The 20,324-nt window shown below is 43.8% G+C and overlaps 1 protein-coding gene across 1 annotated transcript in view; it reads right to left on the reverse strand.

Annotated features, from left to right (window-relative positions):
* Positions 1-20,324, reverse strand: part of LOC144783452 (cilia- and flagella-associated protein 100-like) — a 154,276-nt gene that overhangs the window by 33,751 nt on the left and 100,201 nt on the right. Inside the window, exons 10-12 of the mRNA XM_078662426.1 lie at positions 10,746-10,845; positions 5,470-5,536; positions 797-948 (exon numbers count right to left, since the gene is read on the reverse strand). Of these exons, the coding sequence (XP_078518552.1) occupies positions 797-948; positions 5,470-5,536; positions 10,746-10,845 (319 nt within the window). The remainder of the gene's footprint in view (positions 1-796; positions 949-5,469; positions 5,537-10,745; positions 10,846-20,324) is intronic.

Raw genomic sequence — 20,324 nt, forward strand, 5'->3', positions numbered from 1 at the left:
TGCCCTTGGCACCCGCTCCACCCCCACGGACCACGCCCGGAACCTCAGCATCATACTGGACTCCTTCCTCACCATGACCCGACAGATAAATGCCGTCACCTCCACCTCCACCAGCTTCAACACCCTCCGCAAGACCTTCAAGTGGATCCCCCCTGAAGCCAGAAAGACCATCACCCACACACTCATAACAAGCAGCCTGGACTAAGGAAACACCCTCTATGCTGGAATCAACAAATCCCTGCTACGCAAACTCCAGACCATCCAGAACACAATGGCCTGACTCGTCCTTGGCATCCCGAAATGAGCACATCACCCAACACCTGCGAGACCTCCACTGGCTCCCTGTCCAGAAGAGAGCAACCTTCAAGCTACTCACTCCTACAAATCCCTCCACAGCATTGGACCCAAATACCGCAGCGAAAGAGTCTCCTTCCACATACCCAAAAGGAACCTCCACTCTGCCCACCTCGCCCTGGCAGAAACCCTGCACATCTGCAGAACCAGAGCGGGTGGAAGAGCCTTCTCCTACATCGTGACCAAAGCCTGGAACGAGCACCCATTCAACATCAGACGCTCCCCTACTCTGCACACCTTCAGGAAAAGCCTCAAGTCCTGGCTCTTCGGCTGAACTGGAGCCACACCCCAAACCCCCCACCCCACCCACCCCGCCCAGCACTTTGAGACCCTCACGGGTGAGTAGCACACTTTAAATCCCTGATTGATTCATTGATTGACCAGGTCAAAGGCTGACCTTACCTGAGAAGACCTGAAGGTGGCAGCAGACTCTCACACTTACATTTTGGCTTCTGTCCTGCGTTTCTCATGCCTGAGATCCTCCAGCGTCTCCTCAGTCTCTTGAGAGTTCTGGACCAACGAGAGGTTCTGCTGCTCTAGTTTGCTGAAAATATCCAGCAGCTCTTGTGAATTTGTGAAGTACAATGGTGGCGCCTAGAGAGGGAACACAAAAGTACTCAAAATGGCTTCCTCGTTAGAACTATGCTGAAATAAAACGGCGCCCGATTAAAATCCGTAAAGTTATGCAGCCAGTCAAATTCGCTCTTGTTTGAAACTTTCCACAAAAGAAAAAGTTTTGTGCAAGATTTTTTCCTGCCATATATTTTGGAGCTTTCACACTCAGAAAGCAGGTATGAGGGATTTGTTATTATTTTTAAAAATATCCGATAGGTTTGGAAAACTTACGGAATTAGAAAAAAAAACATCCTGCGCGCCTTCTGCAAGTGACAACACATGGAGGAGAGGAACCTCTATGAAAATACTTTAAAAGAACGCCCCACTGTGGGGGTTAGTGGGGCTACTGGGTGGCTGTGGGAGGTGGGGGGCTAGGGTGAAATGTTCTTTTCTTGATTGGGATACAATGATATCTGTATGTTGATAATTTACAGTGACCTCCTGATTGTGGAGGACTGTATGTCTGCTTTTACCTGATCAATCAATAAAAAATTTGTTGTGAAAAAAAGAAAGAACGCCCCACTCACTGCCCCCTCACTCAAATGCATAATTGTGTATTGTACTCAACAATAATGTACAAAGTACATAGATAAATATAAAAACGAATCCCATTCAGAGTAATTTGTAGCTGTGCCCTACTCACAAAACAGTTCATGCTCAATAAATAGATAAGATTCCCTTCTCTTTTACATTTTTTTTTTTTTGGTTTTATATACCGCGAACTAGACCCGAGGATATCAGGTATCAGAGCGCTTTACATGAGCACCAGTTTCATTACAGATGAACACATTCATTGTGGTTAGGCACAGGGAGATTAAGTGATTTGCCCAGAATCACAGGAAGTTGAGCGTGGTTGCCGAGACTCGAACCCTGTTCCCCAGCTTCGAGGTCGACCGCTGTAGCTGTAAGGCTACATCTTCTCCCCTAAATTTCTCTTTTGTTTCATGAGTTAGAATTACTTACGTTGTATTGATCACTGTACAATTATGGTTCATGTTGTTGGGAACGAATATATGACGTTACAACGAATTCCGTTGCAACGCATGCCTTTACCACGCATGCGTTACAACGGAATTCGTTTACCACGCATACCATTTACCACAATTACTAGCGTGGTGACGTCATACGTCGTTAAGAGAAAGCGGAAGTTTATTTTCCGTTTTCTCTTAAACGACGCTGATACCCGACGTGACTTCAGGTGAGTTTCTTTTTTGGGGGGGAGACCCCCCCAAACCCCCTTTTTTTACTTTTTACCTTTACCACATATACCTTTACTACAAAAATCGTAGAAAAGGTATGCGTGGTAAAGGCTTTCGTGTTAACCACGCATGCGTTGTACTGCATGCGTGGTTAACGATTTCGTTGTAAAGGCTTCGTTGTAATGGCCGTTTCCCGTTGGGAACTGGCAAGGGCAGTAAAGAACTGTCATGCTTTGCAATAATTGGGCAAAAGGCTATTGGCACCCTTACACCTTCAAGTTCCACCAATAGCATATTAATGCCGGATGCGAATCAATAAATCCTTCTGCTAAAGAGAGGGTTAATACAGTCTCCAGCACCAATGTAGGTTCCATAGCTGAATTTCACTGCACACTCCCAGATCACAGTCTCCAAGCTCCACAAGGATTCAGGGCCTTATTGACAGATACAAAGGGAACATGGGTAGCCTAACAGCTAGAGCAATCGACCTCGAAACTGGGGAATTGGGTTTGAGTCTTGGCAACGACGCTCCACATCCTGTGATTCCCGAAAAATCACTAAGGGGCAGAGTTACAAGCCCCCTGCGCCACCACTACGTCACTTTTCGTGACGTACTGGTGGGGCAGGGGGCTCCTCCATATTTACAAGCACAGGAAAAGCCACCCTGCATGACTTTTCATCTCCTTGTAAATACGGTCCCTTCACATGCAGCACTTTGCATTGAAGGGGCGTTCCATGGGTGTTGCTGTGGTTGTTTCCACGCAACACCCATGGAACAAGACTCTAGATTTACAAGAAATCGTAAATCTGGAGATGCGTCTGAATGCTACGCCACCCTAGAGGTGGCATAGCGAAGCGCAATGAGGAGAAATGTTTTAATTTCTCCTACTTTTTTCCTCTTTCAATGGATGCTGCATTTTAAAGCATGCATTGAAAGAGGAAAAAGCATTTAGTGATTGTTTTTGTGCGGGAAGGTGTCCCTTCCTGCACAAAAACAATCTCCCCATGGCGCAGGCATCCTTGCACCATGGTGCAAGAGTGCCAGCGCCGGCGCTTGGCAGCTGTTTGTGCGCCAGCGCAGGGGAGAGCACAGGAAATCAACATATTCTTGTAAATATGTTGCATTCCTGTGCTCTGAAAGTGCTGCAGCATGGCGCAGCCATAGGGCTTGCGGTGCCACGCTGCAGCACTTTCTTGCAGATCTGCCCCTTATTCTCTCAAGACCTAAAAAAATGAATGGGTCCTCATGCAACGGAACTGGTGCTCATGTAAAGCGCTCTGATACCTGATGTCTCGAGTCTAGTTCGGGCTATATAAAACTCCTAAAAATAAAAAATAAATGACTTTGTGAGGGACTACAGCCATCAACCAGTGACCGCCTCTCAAACCTGTTCCTCAAATTCATGGAAGACTCCTCCCACTGACATCCTTCCAATCGACCACAGCATCCTCTAAGCTAATAGAGCCTTGTGATGGTGGAAATGCCATGATCTATTGTAACATGCCTATAGGTACATTTGAGAACAGAGGTTCTGTCTCATTGCACATATTGAGACCTTTCTACTCCGGTTTTCCAATTTAATGACCGTTCAGCAGCTGTGTATGTGGCATCAACCTGCACTGGGATTTCTTTTTCTTTAAATCAGGCCTTGCTTACATGGCTCTGTCTCTTGCAAAGAGCTAGCAAACCCTCTTTACAATTCTTTTATGCAGCTTCTCTTGTGTATCACCGCCAATGACATGCTTTAGTTCCGTCATGTAACACACCTTAGCAATACCTACTGTCCGCGTTAAAACTTAGGGCCCGATTCACAAAACTAACTTAAGACAACATCCTAAACTTACTACTTTTGGTTTTCACAGAAGTTAGGATTTTGTCTTAAATTTGTCTAAAGACAGACTTAAGACAGACTTAAGACAGACTTAAGTTAGGATTTTGTCTTAAGTTTGTCTTAAGTCTGTCTTAAGTTTGTCTTAAGACAAACTTAAGACAAAATTCTAACTTCTGTGAATACCAAAAGTAGTAAGTTTAGGATTTTGTCTTAAGTTAGTTCTGTGAATCGGACCCATTGTTTCATCTTAGACAGTGTCATGATCTGCATGGGTTACTCCATAAACTACTACACACAAGGCATGGTGAAACTCATGGATAACCTTGCAGTTCACACAGCTGCTGGATTCCGACACCCATAAAATAGGTCTTAGCCTCAATCTCATCTTTTGCAGATAGCAAACCTCAGCGTCACAGACAACCAGCCTCTTTCCATTTTAGACCACTGTTTGCTCCATCTCCAGAGACATCTCCCTTGAATTCACAGTCTAGAAACATCAGTTTGTCTATGAAGAAGTCTTTGAAGGATTTTAAGATTTGATCTTCTCTTTTGTGTTGACCTTGGTTTGTTGGTATCTTAGTCTTACAAATTCTTTTTCTTTTTTCGCTTTTATCAATTTCTTCCTATTACTTTCTGTCTCTACCTTTCTCATCTCTTGAAGTATGATAATGAAAAATAAATGTTTTGATTGGCCACTGGTTTTATGGCTTCTTTGACAATGTTCCTTCCTGGAAGAGTCACAGTGAAGTGGCTGACTTAATCAAAGCGAAGGTATATGTATTTACACCCTCGATAAAGTGGTTGCTAACTAAAAAGAGAATAAAAGTTACCAACACACTTTCCAACAAATGGCTTACTGAAGATCGCAGATGTGCTCCTAAGACCTCCTTGTATTAGCTACTAGATCAGCATCCACTTGGGTCTCCCTGCCAAAAACAAACTCCAGAAAGTGGAGAATTAGGCCTAATTTGTTAAATTAAACATAATAATCACTTTATGCTGCATCTAGTGTCACTGGCTACTGGACGAGGAAGGGGTGGTTTTTAGGACTTTGTGTATTGTTTATGATGCTCTTCCTAGCAATGCACAAGACTATCTTTCCCCAATGTTTCCCCTACACCAACCAACTAAACCCTCAAGTTTGACCACCTAGGCTGGCAGGGTGAGGTATAAATGTTTTGGGCGATTATATTATTGTCAAGGCTTCCCACTGCAAACTCTCTTCCCAAGTCCTTGCACCTAGACGCAGAAGATTGAAAATATGGATAAGGTCTTAAAATTCATCTTCAGATAAGCTGAAGATGGGTTTTGGACTAACTTCCCCTTAAATAAGTTATCTGTTCCCCATAACATTTCCCCATACCCTGTTGGAGCACGCTGATTAGCCGATAGAATGTGGCTTCAGAAAAAATGTGCATAGGTATATAAATCGGAATATAAGGTGTCATTAAATTGACAAGAGTGCTTACCTCTTCCGTATCAGATAAAAAGTATTCATCGGCACTGTCCTCTTCCGCTAACACCGGCGTGACGCTCCTAATAAAGTAAACAGAGGTGAAGTGTTTGAAACAGCATGAGGCAATGAGGCATTCCAAAAAGGGGAAGACCAGCCTATTTTACTCAAAAACTAATAATTTGGTTTAGTGGCTCCATAGAGGTCTGCGTGCCATTCCCACCCATGCATTTGGAAATGCTCTTACAATGGGGAGCTCTCCCATTCTAGCTGCTTGATCTGTAGATCATCATAGTACTTAATACATGAATGTTTTCTTAATGTCCCATGGGGGATATTTGCAATAATTATACACTGACCACAGATAAAAAGAATAACCAAGTCTTTAGTTATTCAATTTTTCCAAAAGATTTTTCACTTTTTTCAAACCTTTGGTTTCTGCAGTGATTCAGATATGCTGTCCAATATACATAAAATACATAGGCTGTGATTATACAAAGTGTGTAGGTCGTGACTGTTGACTGAGTGTTACAAGTGACAATACATAAATACATGAAACAGAAAACTTTTTTTCAGAATATCCGATCCGGAGCACAATAGTCACAAGGGGATATAAATTGTTCCTTTTGTTCAGTTGTACTTTGTGCAAACTGGTATATGACATATAACGTCGACGTTTCGACCCTAAGGGATGTGCTGTTTTATGCGCATCTGAGGCGGGTCTTCATCAGGACTTGAAGGTGGTTGGACAGCATTATTAATAGGTGTATGATTCGTCTGGTCTTATAATGTGGGTGGTGCAGAGAAATGCATCTGACTCCTTCAAGAGAAACGAAGCGAAGGAGTCAGACGCATTTCTCTGCGATCTAGAGCAATCGCCAAGACACAGACCCCCACACGCGTTGCACTGGCTGGTGCAGATTTATCATCATGGAATATTGAGAACCAGTGAGTACCCCAGGTGCTTGTCGGCTGACACGCACCACCCACATTAGACCAGACGAATCATACACCTATTAATAAGGCTGTCCAACCACCTTCAAGTCCTGATGAAGACCTGCTTCAGATGCGCATAAATCAGCACATCCCTTAGGGTAGAAACGTCGACGTTATATGTCATACACCAGTTTGCACAAAGTACAACTGAACAAAAGGAACAATTTAAATCCCCTTGTGTCTATTGTGCTCCCTATCGGATATTCTGAAAAAAAGTTTTCTGTTTTATGTATTTATGTATTGTCACTTGTAACACTCAGTCACCAGTCACGACCTACACACTTTGTATAATCACAGCCTACGTATTTTATGTATATTGGACAGCATATCTGATTCACTGCAGAAACCAAAGGTTTGAAAAAAGTGAAAAATCTTTTGGAAAAATTGAATAACTAAAGACTTGTTTATTCTTTTTATCTGTGGTCAGTGTATAATTATTGCAAATATCCCCCATGGGACATTAAGAAAACATTCATGTATTAAGTACTATGATGATTTGAATAGTTCTTTTCCGACAGAACCATTGGTTTTTGTTTAATTACCCGCCCAGGTTCTGAGGTTTACAGGGTTACCCCATTACACTTAAGGGGCTTGATCTGTAGAGGCAAATATACTTACAACAATATCCATGATGTAAAATGTGAATATATTGTACCTCCCTGAAAACACTTTATTCAATAATGAGAAAACATTTTGGGGCTTATTTATGAGCCCTTGCTTCACTTGTGCGCCGCCGGTCCGTCACTTTTTGTGATGCACCAGTGGCGTAAAAAATGCGCTATATTTACAAAGTGACACATCTAGGTAGATGCGTCACTTTGTAAACCCCTGCGCTACATTATACCTGCACCTGGTATAATGTATGCAGGGTGGGAGTCCCGACACAAGTGAGCCTCGTAGAAGTGACACAGTAAAATCTCTGAGATTTCACTGCGTCACTTCTAGGATGCAAATGCATCAATATCTTACGCCTGCTACAACAGGTGTAAGACTGACACAAGGACATTTGAAATGGGACTTGCCCATGTGAAATGGCCCATTGCTGGAGTTGCGTCACTTTTGTGACACACTCCAGCAATGCGTCATTTTTGCGCCTACACATACATCAGAAATACTGAAGTATCTGTAACTCCATGCGACCAGAAGCGTCATACTGTAAATATGATGCATCATTGGTGTCGCAAGGAGGGTGCAATGAAAAGTGACGCATCGCTGTTTTCACGCATCGATGTGTCACTTTTCATAAATGAGGCCCTTTGAGTCCAGATGAAATCATGTTACTTCCAGCTTTCAAAAGATAGGAGGGAAATATCAATATGACAAAGGGTTGCTGGGTTATCCACTGACGAGAGACAAGGGGACCAGAAATCCTGGATGTAGATAATGGAGCTTCATGATCTTTTTATCCAAAATATGAACATACAGGAACGGGATGGGTGGAAGGTTGTGTTATCTGCATGGTCTTTAAGCACCGGTGGCAGCATGGAAGGACCTTGTATGCACTTCTTGCATCTCTTACTGACCAGAGTCATGGCAGTCAGGCATTGTTTGCAGTGCCTGCACTGTGCAATGATGAGCCTCTTGTGTGCCCTCCTTGGTGGTGGTTGCGCTTGTAGTCTGTAGGCCGATAGTTGGGTGCCAGAGTAAGTGAACCATACAACATTATCATTTCTGCTGGTCCCCACAATTGATTGGCTGTGCATTGCCTGCAGGTGCTACTAGGTGGTCTTCCAATGCCATACTATACAGTTATGACACCACTGTGTAAATGTTTGGGCGCACTTACTAATGTGTTCTATTGTAAAGTGAGTGTTGCAATGTAGAAACCATCTATTGTGGGTTCAGAGAGTACCCCAAATCCAGCTTTCAGCTGTGGTGCTGTGGTATGTGCATGAGGATGCTGTTGGGTGGATTATGCAAAGTGACCCTCACCTACCACCACAACTAAAAACAAACCTTGGCAAAATTCTGACTGTGCCAGCATTTTGCAGCGGGAATACCATCCGGAGAAATACTGATACCACTGGATTCATTTTTTCCACGGTGCAGTAACAGCCCGCCCCATCCCCATTCATTCTGAATTCCGCGAGTCAGCTTGTGTTGGAGAAAGTCTAAGTGTGCATGTCTGTTTGGCTGGCCTAAGAAGGCCCTCCTAACCGGCATGCTCACTTAGCAGTGCCCATTACTCCTCCAAAAGATGAGGATGGCCCTGACCTGGCTGGCTCTACGAAAAATAAAATATAAATAAAATTGTTTTATTAATATTTTTATTTTCTTGTTTGCCTATACTCACTTTCAGCAGGGGGCAACTCTCCTCTGCCATAACAGAGGACCTGGCCGTGGGTATTGAGTTGAACAAAGTTCTCATGGAGGCCGATGGGATTTAAATCTCCTTGGGCTCACTGAGGCCTTAGTTTTATCTGTCAGAACATTCTGCCTTCTAGTGGCGGAATGTTCCAATAGCCTTATAGCCCACCTTCACTGGGCTATACCAGTCATTAAAGACCCACTCCCTTGTTAAAGGCCCTTCACAGAATGCTAGAGCGGGCCTTTAATGGCCAGAATGGCCCCCTACAGCGGCCTATAAGACTATATTCTACCTTTCTCTCTCTTGCTCCAGGTCAAAGTCTGATAATGAAAAATCAGTCCTAAGACCCAAAGGTAAGAAGATCTGGTGCCCACCACCTGCAACCACCAGCACAAATTAAGTAGGGCTATTGCGCATTGGAAAACTATGCATTCACAGACTTAGGTCTATCCTTTGTGGTCCCAGAAGTGGTGGGCATGCAAATTCTCTCCAGGTGGCTGTCCTAACCAGACTCTCAGTCTTATAATTTCACCAAAATTATAAAGGCATTGACAGTGACATCACATGCCCTTTAAAAAAAATTGAGATTCACAAAAAATCCAAGGAGTATTGAGAGAAATCTACAGAAAACATAGCATTATTGGTATACTTTTGTTTCCCACAATCTAATTCCATCAGATTGTCTGCAGGTGTACAATCCACCAGGAAAAAAAATGTGTTATATTGCATAATTTTCTTGTCACAATTTTTCTAGATATGGACAATATTACTGGATATGGAAGAATCCCTTCTGGTAAACTGGGAAACAGGGTGTTTATGTTATTTTCTCACCATAAATGTGCCTGAAGGCCACGTTACAAGCTCCACGGATGTCTCTACATTAAGTCCACCCTGGAGTTACCAACACTGGAAATGTTGTTGGAACCCTGAGGTTCCCCTAAACAATGTGGAATATTAAAGGGAATCAGTAATTCCAGGTCCAATCCATGGTAACATGTAGGATCTGTATAATTCCTACAGATCCCATAATTTTGATGAGTCTGGTAACTGCCCTTAGCGGCAACAAACGAATACCATGGGAACTTGTCGTTGACGCCTTACTCTGATATCTTTTCAACTACATTTATTTCACTTTGGCAGTGGGGAATATATTGGTAATGTGTGTAAATACCCACGAAGGTATGACACCGTAAGGATAATGGATGCTATCAGTGGCGAATCCTCTGACCCTGCAGTTGGGAACAACAATTGTCCACCCTGTCAACCTGGGGAGTCTTCCACTGTGAAATCTCCGGCCTGTGAGTTAAGTAGATCATGATTTTTCAGATTTTTTTCAGTAAAATCATTTTGTTATTTTCTTACAGTAAGGATAGCTAAGAGAAACATGGGGTAGGAATTGAGAACCATGAACAATGTGCAGACTAAAGTAGAAGATTACTGTAAAAATCTACAAGCTGTGTACGCGACTGTCACTCAAACACAGACATGTCTCAAAGTTTCTCCATGTATTAACTTGAAACACCAAGAGTTTGATCATCTCTAAATTGTTCATTAGGAAAACACAGTGTTAAGCAATGATATAAACTTACATTTTAGTGTCATTTTTTTCTGGCCACTCAACAGCTCTTTGAGGAAGGGTTTGTGCCACCTCCATTAAGTGTTGCATTAATATATATTAACATTCTACTTAATCCACTAAGTGTTCACATTTTATTTGATAAAAAGCATCAACATTTTAAAATTATTGGCAATGCTATGTGCCACTGTAGAAGGAGTGATCAGTCTTATGTAATGGGGATCTTATCTTCTGGGTACCACCTTGTATGGTACCATATTTTATTCACCAGGTTAGTTTTATTTTTCTGTGTGAGCTCATCCCTTCTTTCTTTCCCATATGTACTCCACTCACACCATTAGCCCCCTCACTCAGCACATTCACTTTCCCAAGTGTCCTGCACTTGGAGATGGCCCATTGGTTTGACACTTACATTCTATTGGCTGCAGCAAATTTCATATTTTGCGCCGGTGTGCCTCTGCTTTCTTTCACTGACTCCGGGCTCTGTAGAGTTGATCCTTGCCTAAGTAGCCCTGAAATGAAATCATAAAATGGTGAGGGTGGGTCTTCTCTGGGGATACGGCGAGTGCGCCCTCAGGCTTATCTTTGAATTTTGATAAGAAGCTTTAATTCTGAAATAGGATAGGACTCACATTTATATCCATGTCCTACATTGTCATAAGCACTACTTAAATTCTAACCATCAAACTAAAACCTCTGTAATGCTATATCTCCTGCCACACCTAAACAAAATCAAACCACCCAAATGGCTCCAAGATCCCTCCTCTATACCCCACCCGGCTCCAAGATCACCCCTCTATTTCCCACCCTTCTTATTCAGCTTCTTCTTTTTATTCTTTTCCTTACTTCTTGGTCTCATTGACTTTTAGACACATACCACTTTTCGAACTTTTACAAGCTTGTCACCCAGCAGTCCTGTTGACTCGACTAACCTGCTGAGGACATCATATTTAATATATCTAGCTGTTTGTATTAACAATTGCAAATTAGATTTTATACATCTTAAAGGACACTAAAATCATAGCATTATTGCACATTTGCACATATTTTAAGTACATTGCCATCTTAGTAATCTGTGCTGCACACTGCACTTTTTACCTTAATTGAATTTAAGGTAGGCATTGCATCGTGCTGAAATAGGAGCGATGAAGCAAGAACTGCTAAATTTAGTGGAGTCAGGCTTTTACCCTGGCTTGTTCTATCTCTATTCCAAGGTCTCTCACATTCTTCCCACGAGAAAAGCTGGGCACCTGCTCAATAGTCTCTATCAGCAATTTCTATTTGATCAGGTGTCCTTTCCTCTGCTTAAACTATTCATTATCTGGCACATGCATCAAAGTAGGCGTTTGTGATTCCTTAATTGCGATTATTAAGGAATCGCAATTATGGACTCGCAAACGCCTATGCATGTAAGAATCGCTAAAAAAAATTCGATTTCTAAACATTCCTTAATTGCGAGTCGCAATTAAGGAATGGCTTCCCATGCAGGCCCATAGGAATGAATGGGACTTGCATGCACAATTTGCGAGTACCAAATAGGTACTTGCGAATTGCGCATGCAATTTGAAGGGTGCAGGGGGGCCAAAAGGACACCCTGTTGCACCCCTGAAGTAGTACTGTGCACCTATGTTGGGCACACACATGCCCCAAGGGCATGTGTGTTTCTAACATGAAACTTTGAAAAATGCACTTTAGAGCATTTTTCAAAGCTTTTGCAAATTACAGACCAGTTTAATTTTTAGATAATTTGCAGCCCCAAATAGCAAAATCAATATTTCAAAGTGCTTCTAGCATCGCATTTAAGGAATCGCAAATTGCGATTCCTTAAATTCAATCGCAATTTAGTAAATCGCAAAAAATTGAGATTACCAAAATTGCTCATCCCAAAAACTTTCATGCATCACAAAAGGCCATTTTGCGACCGTAAACGGCTGATTTGTGCGAATTGCGCTGTTTGCGATTGCAAAATCCCTTGATGCATGTGCCCCAAAAAATGTATGGATGAAGCCCTTGTACACTGAAATGGTCATTTGCACTTGGAATACTTTTTGATGCTTACTGGCTATTTTAGCATGAAACATGTGTTAGACTTCTATGAGCTTTTCCCGTGTCCCTGATTTCTTTCACACTGCCATATCTTGAAACCACCTCAGGGCCTAATTTAGATCTTGGGGGACGGGTTATCCCGTCACAACGGTGATGGATATCCTGTCCTCAGAAATATGAATCCCATAGGATATAATGGGAGGATGGGATTTCCGTCACCACTGTGATGGAGTAACCCTACCGCCAGGATATTAATCAGGCCCTAAGCTTCCCCACCCTAATTAAATACTAATTAAAACCATACCTGAACTTTTCTACATCTAGTGATTTAACAGCCATAGGAAAACATTGCAAGTGTTTTTTTTGGCCAAATATTAATTCCTACACTTTACTATTACCCTCAGTGTTATTAAATCCATCTCTGTCCAAGATGTGATGAATGCATTGCCCCCTGCAGGATTGTTCCAGATGGGGAGAGGAGTTGGCGTAACGGCTGGGCGGTCGACCTCGAATCTGGGGAACCAGGTTTGAGTCTCGGCAATGACGCTCAACATCCTGTGATTCTGGGCAAATCACTTAATCTCCCTGTGCCTAACAAAAATGAATGTGTCCTCATGTAACGCAACTGGTGTTATGTAAAGCGCTCTGATACCCGGTCAAGTTTGCACTATTTAAAACTCCATAAAAAAAAGAAAATCCACATTCCAACCAACCAATATTGCTCATGTTGCAAAAATATGTCCCCCATATTCCATAGCCAAAAGTCTTAAGTCAGTTCTGTGAATCGGGCCCAGGATTTTTAGTAAGTAATGGTAGGTGCTCAAAAGGGGAGATGACTTGACACTTGGCCATTATGGCGCCTCTACTCATTTTTATTTTTTTTACTTCTCATCTGGTCAATGCCTTGGAAACATTTGATTGCAGTCATCACTCCATGTGTCTTCATCTGAAGGGGCTTTGACTTTTTTTGTACACTTTCTCATTAAATTTGATCATCGTTCTGGTTTGCCCTCGTGGGCACGGGAACAGATTTACTATGGCTTTGCACTGGGTTTGTGCCAGAGATGTGTGGGGGTGAGATTTACTATCCAACACAAACCAGGACTTCTGTTGGAAAGTTTCACACAGTAACACAAAGTTGCAATTTTTTGCATCTAGGGGGCAGTTCATGGGTGGTACATGTACCCATGCACCCACCCTTGGGTTTTGATGCAAATTCCTACCTACTGTCAGAGACAGGGATTTCCACCAAACACTTAAGCCGCCTGAAGGCAGGTATAACAAAGAGAGAAATATTTTAATTTCTTCTCATTCACCCAACTTTGGATGTGTGCTGCATTGTACAACACACATACAAATAGAGAAAAGTCTTAAAGGGTAGCTTTTGTGCTGGAAGGGCGTAAAAGATATGCAAGCATCCTTGCAAGGTAGACAAAAAGCGCCAGTGCTGCTGGAGAGAGAAAATGCACCATAACTTGGTAGATATGGCTTATTTTTTTTCTCTTCCTTTTACGCCAGGCAGCATAAAAACTTTGGTCAACTATGAGTCAATCTGGACTTTGGTCTCTGAAAATGGTACGTGCCCCCTTGGAATCACGTGGGAGCTACCCCCAACACTACGACGCTCACTCCAGGCGTATTGGCCCTCCCATCCTACTTAAAGGTCAATTTGACTGTTCAGGGGTGGCTCTAGGCTCATGGTGGCCCTGGGCAGGGAGCGTAGGTAGGGGGCCCCGGAAGAGGGGGTTCGGGCGGGGTGGAGCCCCCCCCCCGGAGCTCAGGAAGGTGTTTGGAAGTGGAACAGAGCAGGAGACAACCAAATCCCTGCCAGGGGCCGCCACGCAAATATGTATCGATCCTCAGATGATTATTATATTAAGGATATATATTGGTGTGGTGGCCCCTTGGGTTTGGTGGCCCTGTGCAGGTGCACAGCTTACACACGCCTAAGGCCGCCCCTGGACTGTTGGGTGGGTTCTCCTTGACGTTTGCATTATCGACCAGTCCCCTTCATTCTGCTTCCCCTCTGCAGAGTGCCTTTCCATGCCTTTTCCGCCCCAGCTGGAAAAGATGGAGGTACGGATGGCTTTCTGCGCAGCAGCCAATGCCAACACCTTTGCCAGACAGCAACTCAGGCTATATAGAGAAGTGTGGCTCAGGGGTTAGAGGCAGCAGACCCGGAAGCTGAGATCGGTCCTGGACCAGGGTTCAATTCCCCGCCTCGGCGGGTCTTGGGCTAAAAATTCCACGGACTCGATAATTCTCGCCCCGGTGCCTCCTCGACTCACGGGTTCACACTCTGCGACTCTGGGCAATAGCTTGCTTAATCTCCACAACGGCCCCTCGCGGCGGGATGCCTGACTTTCACCTTGTGGATACCCTGCTATCTCACAGGGGAATACCAGGAAGGGTTCCCTAAGCAAGCGCCGGGAAACCCACTGCGGGTAGCTGTGCGCTATATAAGCTCAACTACATTTACACATTTACATTTACATACAGAAGAAGGAGAGATGCTGGACCTTGCTACTGCCTCAGAGTAATGCCCCACTGTACTGGGGCAGCTGTTGCACTGGTGGCTGTGGAAGGAGCAGCTCATCTTGCTGCCTTTCTGCTCTTGTGTTGGTGGGAATATATTTCCTTTTCAAACCTGTCATCCCATACCCACACATGAGGAACAAGTTGTTATTAGAGATGGATAGATATTAACAGAAAAGAACAGCAAAGACCAGGCTAACTCCTGGGGAACAGCACAGGCTAAAAGCTGCAACAGAAACGTCCCCATCGCCGCCTCGCACTGTGAGACCTTGCTGAAAGAGAAATATGGAAATAATGTGACAAGTACATGCTTTTCTCTTTTTTCTCTGTACTATGGTAACCAATCAAGCTGGGTCCTGGAAGGTAGCTTTCTCTAAATGCCCACATCACTTCTTGGTACCAGCTTACTCCAGGATCATCTGGCCTTGACTTTTTAGAATTATTGGGCCTCATTTATGAGGCCTTGCGTGAGTTTTGCGCTTCCGATGCGTCACTTTTTGTGACGCATCGGCGGTGCAAAACATGCCTCCTGATGGGCACTATTTACAAAGTGACGCATCTAAGCAGATGCGTCACTTTGTAAACCCCTGCGCTACATTATACCTGCGCCAGGTATAATGTATGCAGAGGGGGCGTTCCCCCGCAAAAAGCCTCGTTATAGTGACGCAGTGAACTCTATGAGATTTCACTGCGTCACTTTTAGGACGCTGTTGCGTCAAAATCTTGCGCCTGCCTCACAGCAGGCGTAAGACTGACGCAAGCCCTTTCACATGGGGCTTTCCCCATGTGAAAGGAAGCATTGCTGGAGTTGCGTCACTTTTGTGGCACACTCCAGCAATGCGTCACTTTTGCGCCTACAGATACGTCAGAAATACTGACGTATCTGTAACTCCTTGCGACATGATGCGTCATATTATAAATATGATGCATCAATCATGTCGCAGGGAGAGCGCAGTGAAAAGTGACGCATCGCTGTTTTCACGCAGCGATGCGTCACTTTTCATAAATGAGGCCCATTGCTTGTAGGTAGCTGCTGACTTTGGACGTATATCACTAGATATCTGATGTTGTTACTCAGATCCATAGGCGAATTACATGACTTTGTTGGCACACATAGAGCCACACACAAAGCAAAGTTGTCGTAAGCATTGACACACACTGCAACTTTCCTTTTGACTTGCAATACTGCACACTGCGTGTGATAGTGGTCACCCATCTGTGGTGCTCATGTCGTCAATGTGAACGGTGAGACAGCCGCTATTTAAATAGGCAGGGTCCGAGAACAAGCCTAAAACTAAATCAGACTCACACAAGATGTCAGAGTCAAAACTGGACCCTATCCTCAAAGCAATCTCGGTTACTGGGACCACTCTGGTCAAATTGGACATGAAACAACCCAACTTGACAGCTGAAATGAAGGCCAATGTCTCAACTCTTCAGATTAGAATGGTTTTGGCTGAGGGGAAAATTGAGGACTTTGAAATGCAATACAATAGGGAGAAGAAGGAGAAAGTTTTAAACAGAAGATGATGAACCTGAAAGATTGTGCTTGACGTGAAAATATATGCATCCATGTACTACCAGAGAAAGTGAAATAATGGAATGTTCTTTCTGACTGATTGGATACTTCGGGCCTCATTTATGAAAAGTGACGCATCGCTGCGTGAAAACAGAGATGCGTCACTTTTCACTGCGCCCTCCTTGCACCACCAATGATGCGTCATATTTACAGTATGCCGCATCATTGTGCAAGGAGTTACAGATATGTCAATATTTCTGACGTATCGGTATGGCGCAAAAGTGGCGCATTGCTGGAGTGTGTCAGGCGTAGGAACGCTAACATTACATATCTCCCTTTTTTCCAAACAATGAAACTTTTAACTTACAGTCCGTTGCTCATGTCAAAGTCTTGAAACCTGGCTGGTCTCACCACAGTTCTTCCCCTCCGGGTCACTCTTACTGGGGTAGATGGGGTCTCTTTCTCATGAGTCTCTGCACCTCTCCCTTCATTGCTCAGCGCAGCCGCGCTCTCCCTTGATCTCCTTGTATTCATATCCGCCGCCATTCCTTGGCTGCTATGGTCACCGTGTTCTTCGCCACTTTCTCTTCTCCTCACGTCCCCTTCCTCAACAACGTGTTTCTGCTCCGCCTTGGGTTCCCCCACACCTTCCATGTCTAACCCATCTTGGCCCCACCGTAGTATCTTGTTGCATCTCGCCATGCGGTCCTGAGACCAAACATTTCCATCGCTCAACAAGGCCGCTCTGTCATACACTTCCTTGACCTGCATGGGTTTACTGTACTTTCTGTCCCCCTTCCTTTGCAACGTTGCTAACTTGACTCGGACCCACTCGCCTTCTTCTAATCCAGTATCCTTCACGTTTTATTATTTTATTTATTTATTTCATTTATAGGGCGCACAGCTACCCAAAAAAGGGTTTCCCGGCGCAACAGATCCCGATATGATAAGCTATGGCATGCTAGATATTGAATAGCCAGGTTTTTATGGCCTTCCTGAATTTTACGTAGTTCAGCTCTGTTCTCAATGTCGGTGGCATTGAGTTCCAGAGAGATGGTCCAAGAACTGAGAAGGACTTACCACCCATGCGCGCCAGTTTGAATTTTGGAATTACAAAATTTATTGGCCGTGGAGGACCGCAGAGTCCTGGTGGGGCGATAGGGACGCACCAGGTTCTGCAGGTATTTAGGGGCAGTGTTAGTGGAAATTCTATGCATAAAACATAAAGTTTTGAATTTGACTCTGTTCTCAACCTTTAACCAATGAAGTTTCCTGATATATTTGGTTGTAGGTGTAGAGAATGGAATTTTACATAACAGTCGTGCTGCTGCATTCTGTACAGTCTGTAGTCTGCGGACAGTGGCCTTGTTTGCCCCCAGGTACAAGACATTACCGTAGTCGAGCCTTGATGTCACTAAAGCATTGACTACGTTTTTTTTAGAATTTTCCGGTAGCATCCAGCATATCTTTTTTAGCCACTTTAAGATGGCAAAACAAGTGGCAGCGGTTTTTATCGCTTGTTGGTGAAGGTTGAGCGACTCATCAATAATGACTCCCATTTCGGAGGGCCAGTGCTGGGGGCCCCATAACTCTTTGTGTTTTCCCAGCAGGATTAACTCCGTTTTTCCGCCGTATAATTTAAAAAAAATGTATTCATCCAATTCGAGATGTTTCTGAGTCCAAGTTGCAGAGCGGAGGGAGTGCTTGCATCTGCTGATGAAAGAGAAAAGAGCAACTGAGAATCATCAGCGTATGAGAACATCAAAAGTCCTGTTTCCTCCACTAATTTAGCTAAGGGGCTCATGTAAATATTAAAGAGTAACGGGCTCAGAATTGAGCCCTGAGGTACTCCATGTATGAATGACTTGATGTCTGAACTGGCGGTTTGTGAAAAGATTTGAAATGTTCGATCTTTTAGTAGTGATTTAATCCAATCGAGAGCCCTACCTCGAATGCCTATAGAATGGAGTGTCTGGGCAAGGATAGCGTGTGAAACGGTATCAAATGCCGCGCTGAGGTCGAGCAGCACAAGTGCTACCGTTTCACCCTGGTCCACCATGCGGCGAATGTTTTCAGTAACGCCCAGCAGGGTGGTCTCAGTGGAGAATCCTGAACGGAAACCAGATTGATGAGAGGGAAGTAAGTCATGAGTAGAAATAAAATCAGTAAGGCATCGATGCACATGCTTTTCCAGTATTTTAGCAAAGGTGGGCAACAAGGAGATGGGACGAAAATTAGATGGCAAATTGGGGTCAGCTCCAGCTTTCTTCAGGAGTGGATGGATCATGGCCTGTTTCCATTCACTAGGTACGGTTGCCTCCAGTAGCGATGAGTTCAAATGATCTGTAATTATTGAAAAGACATTGCTACTGAGTAACTTTAGGATTGTGCATGGCAGTGGATCTTTCGGTGAGCCAGATTTAATAGTTTTAAGCAGACTCTGGACCGTGTCAGGATTTAACAAGGGCCATTCTTCCAGTGTAACAGCCGCCGCCTCCACTGAGGTGAGACCCTCTAAAGTGCTGGTATCCCCAATGGGAGTAGGGGGTATCCCACTGGATGTAGCCGGTGTCACTGGGGGAGTTTTAGTGGGAGCTTGATTTATATCTGAGTGAATTAAGTCAACTTTGTTAATGAAATAAGCGGCCAAAAGATCACATTGCGTTTTGTTAAGGTCTGGTGGGGATTGTGATGTATTTGAACCAGCCAACTCCCTTACCAAATTAAAAAGTGTTTTTGATTGCTCTAGTGCATTTGTGATTTTAGTGCTGACATTTCAGATCATGCTATACTGCACATTTTTTGGTATTTTGTGAGTTGGATTTTATATTTGTACTTATCTTCGGGGGAATAATATCTTCTCCATAGCCTTTCCAGATTTTTACATCTAGTTTTTTCATTTTTTAGTGCGTCATTAAACCAGGGAGCTGGGCATCGGTGAGGGTTTTGTTTTAATTTGGTTATAGGCAAAGTGTGATCGATGGCTGCTAAGAGCCAGCTCTGAACTGCGGTCGAAAGCTGCTGAACTGTGGGCTTAGTCCTTGGGTCGTGATTTTCTAGGAAAGCATTAAGACTCTCCATGTCTACTTGCTTCCATTTTCTAATGCACTTATTTGGTGCTTGGATGTAATCTTTATTAATTGTTTCATCCTGAAGTGTGAATTTGACCATGTAGTGGTCTGACCAGGGCAAGGGCAGGGCAGGGTACATATTGATATTATTAAGATTAGAGAGTATGGATTAGAGAGTATGGGGTCTAGCAGATGGCCTGCACGATGTGTTGATCCTGAATTTTTCAATATCAAATTAAGAGAAGCTAGGTCCCCAATCAGATTTTTAGCCAGGGAACAGTTATCATCCTCTAAGTGTAAATTAATATCCCCCAGGATGGTGAAGTTGGCAGTTTTCATCGCCAGTGGGCCAATAAGATCTAAGAGATTGGTCAACCATTTGGACGCCGACCCTGGGGGTCGATAGACCAAAACTCCTGAGAGGGTGAAATTTGGGGCCAGTGAGAGTTTGAAAGTTGCAGCCTCGCATCCGTCCCAGCTAAGGGGTTTGAAATCGCAACTGTAAGTTCTTTTAAATATAATAGCTACTCCACCCCCAGGTTTCTTATCGCGATCTTGTCTAACTATCGCATATGTATCTGGGAGTGCCATGGCTATATCCGGTCCTGAGCTTTCCTTGAGCCAGGTCTCGGTCAGAAATAAGGCATCTGGTGTTTCATCCATTAAGATGTTAAATATTTTCGTTCTGTGCATTGGTAGGGAGTGGCTATTTAGGCTAAGGAATGAAAAAGGTTGAAATATAGATGACATAGGTAGTTTGGGGGGATTTGCCTTAGAGGCTTTTGTTCCTACAGGATCAATATGTAAAAAGCAGGTTTGG

This window comes from Lissotriton helveticus, chromosome 9, assembly GCF_964261635.1.
Source record: "Lissotriton helveticus chromosome 9, aLisHel1.1, whole genome shotgun sequence".
NCBI lineage: Eukaryota > Metazoa > Chordata > Amphibia > Caudata > Salamandridae > Lissotriton > Lissotriton helveticus.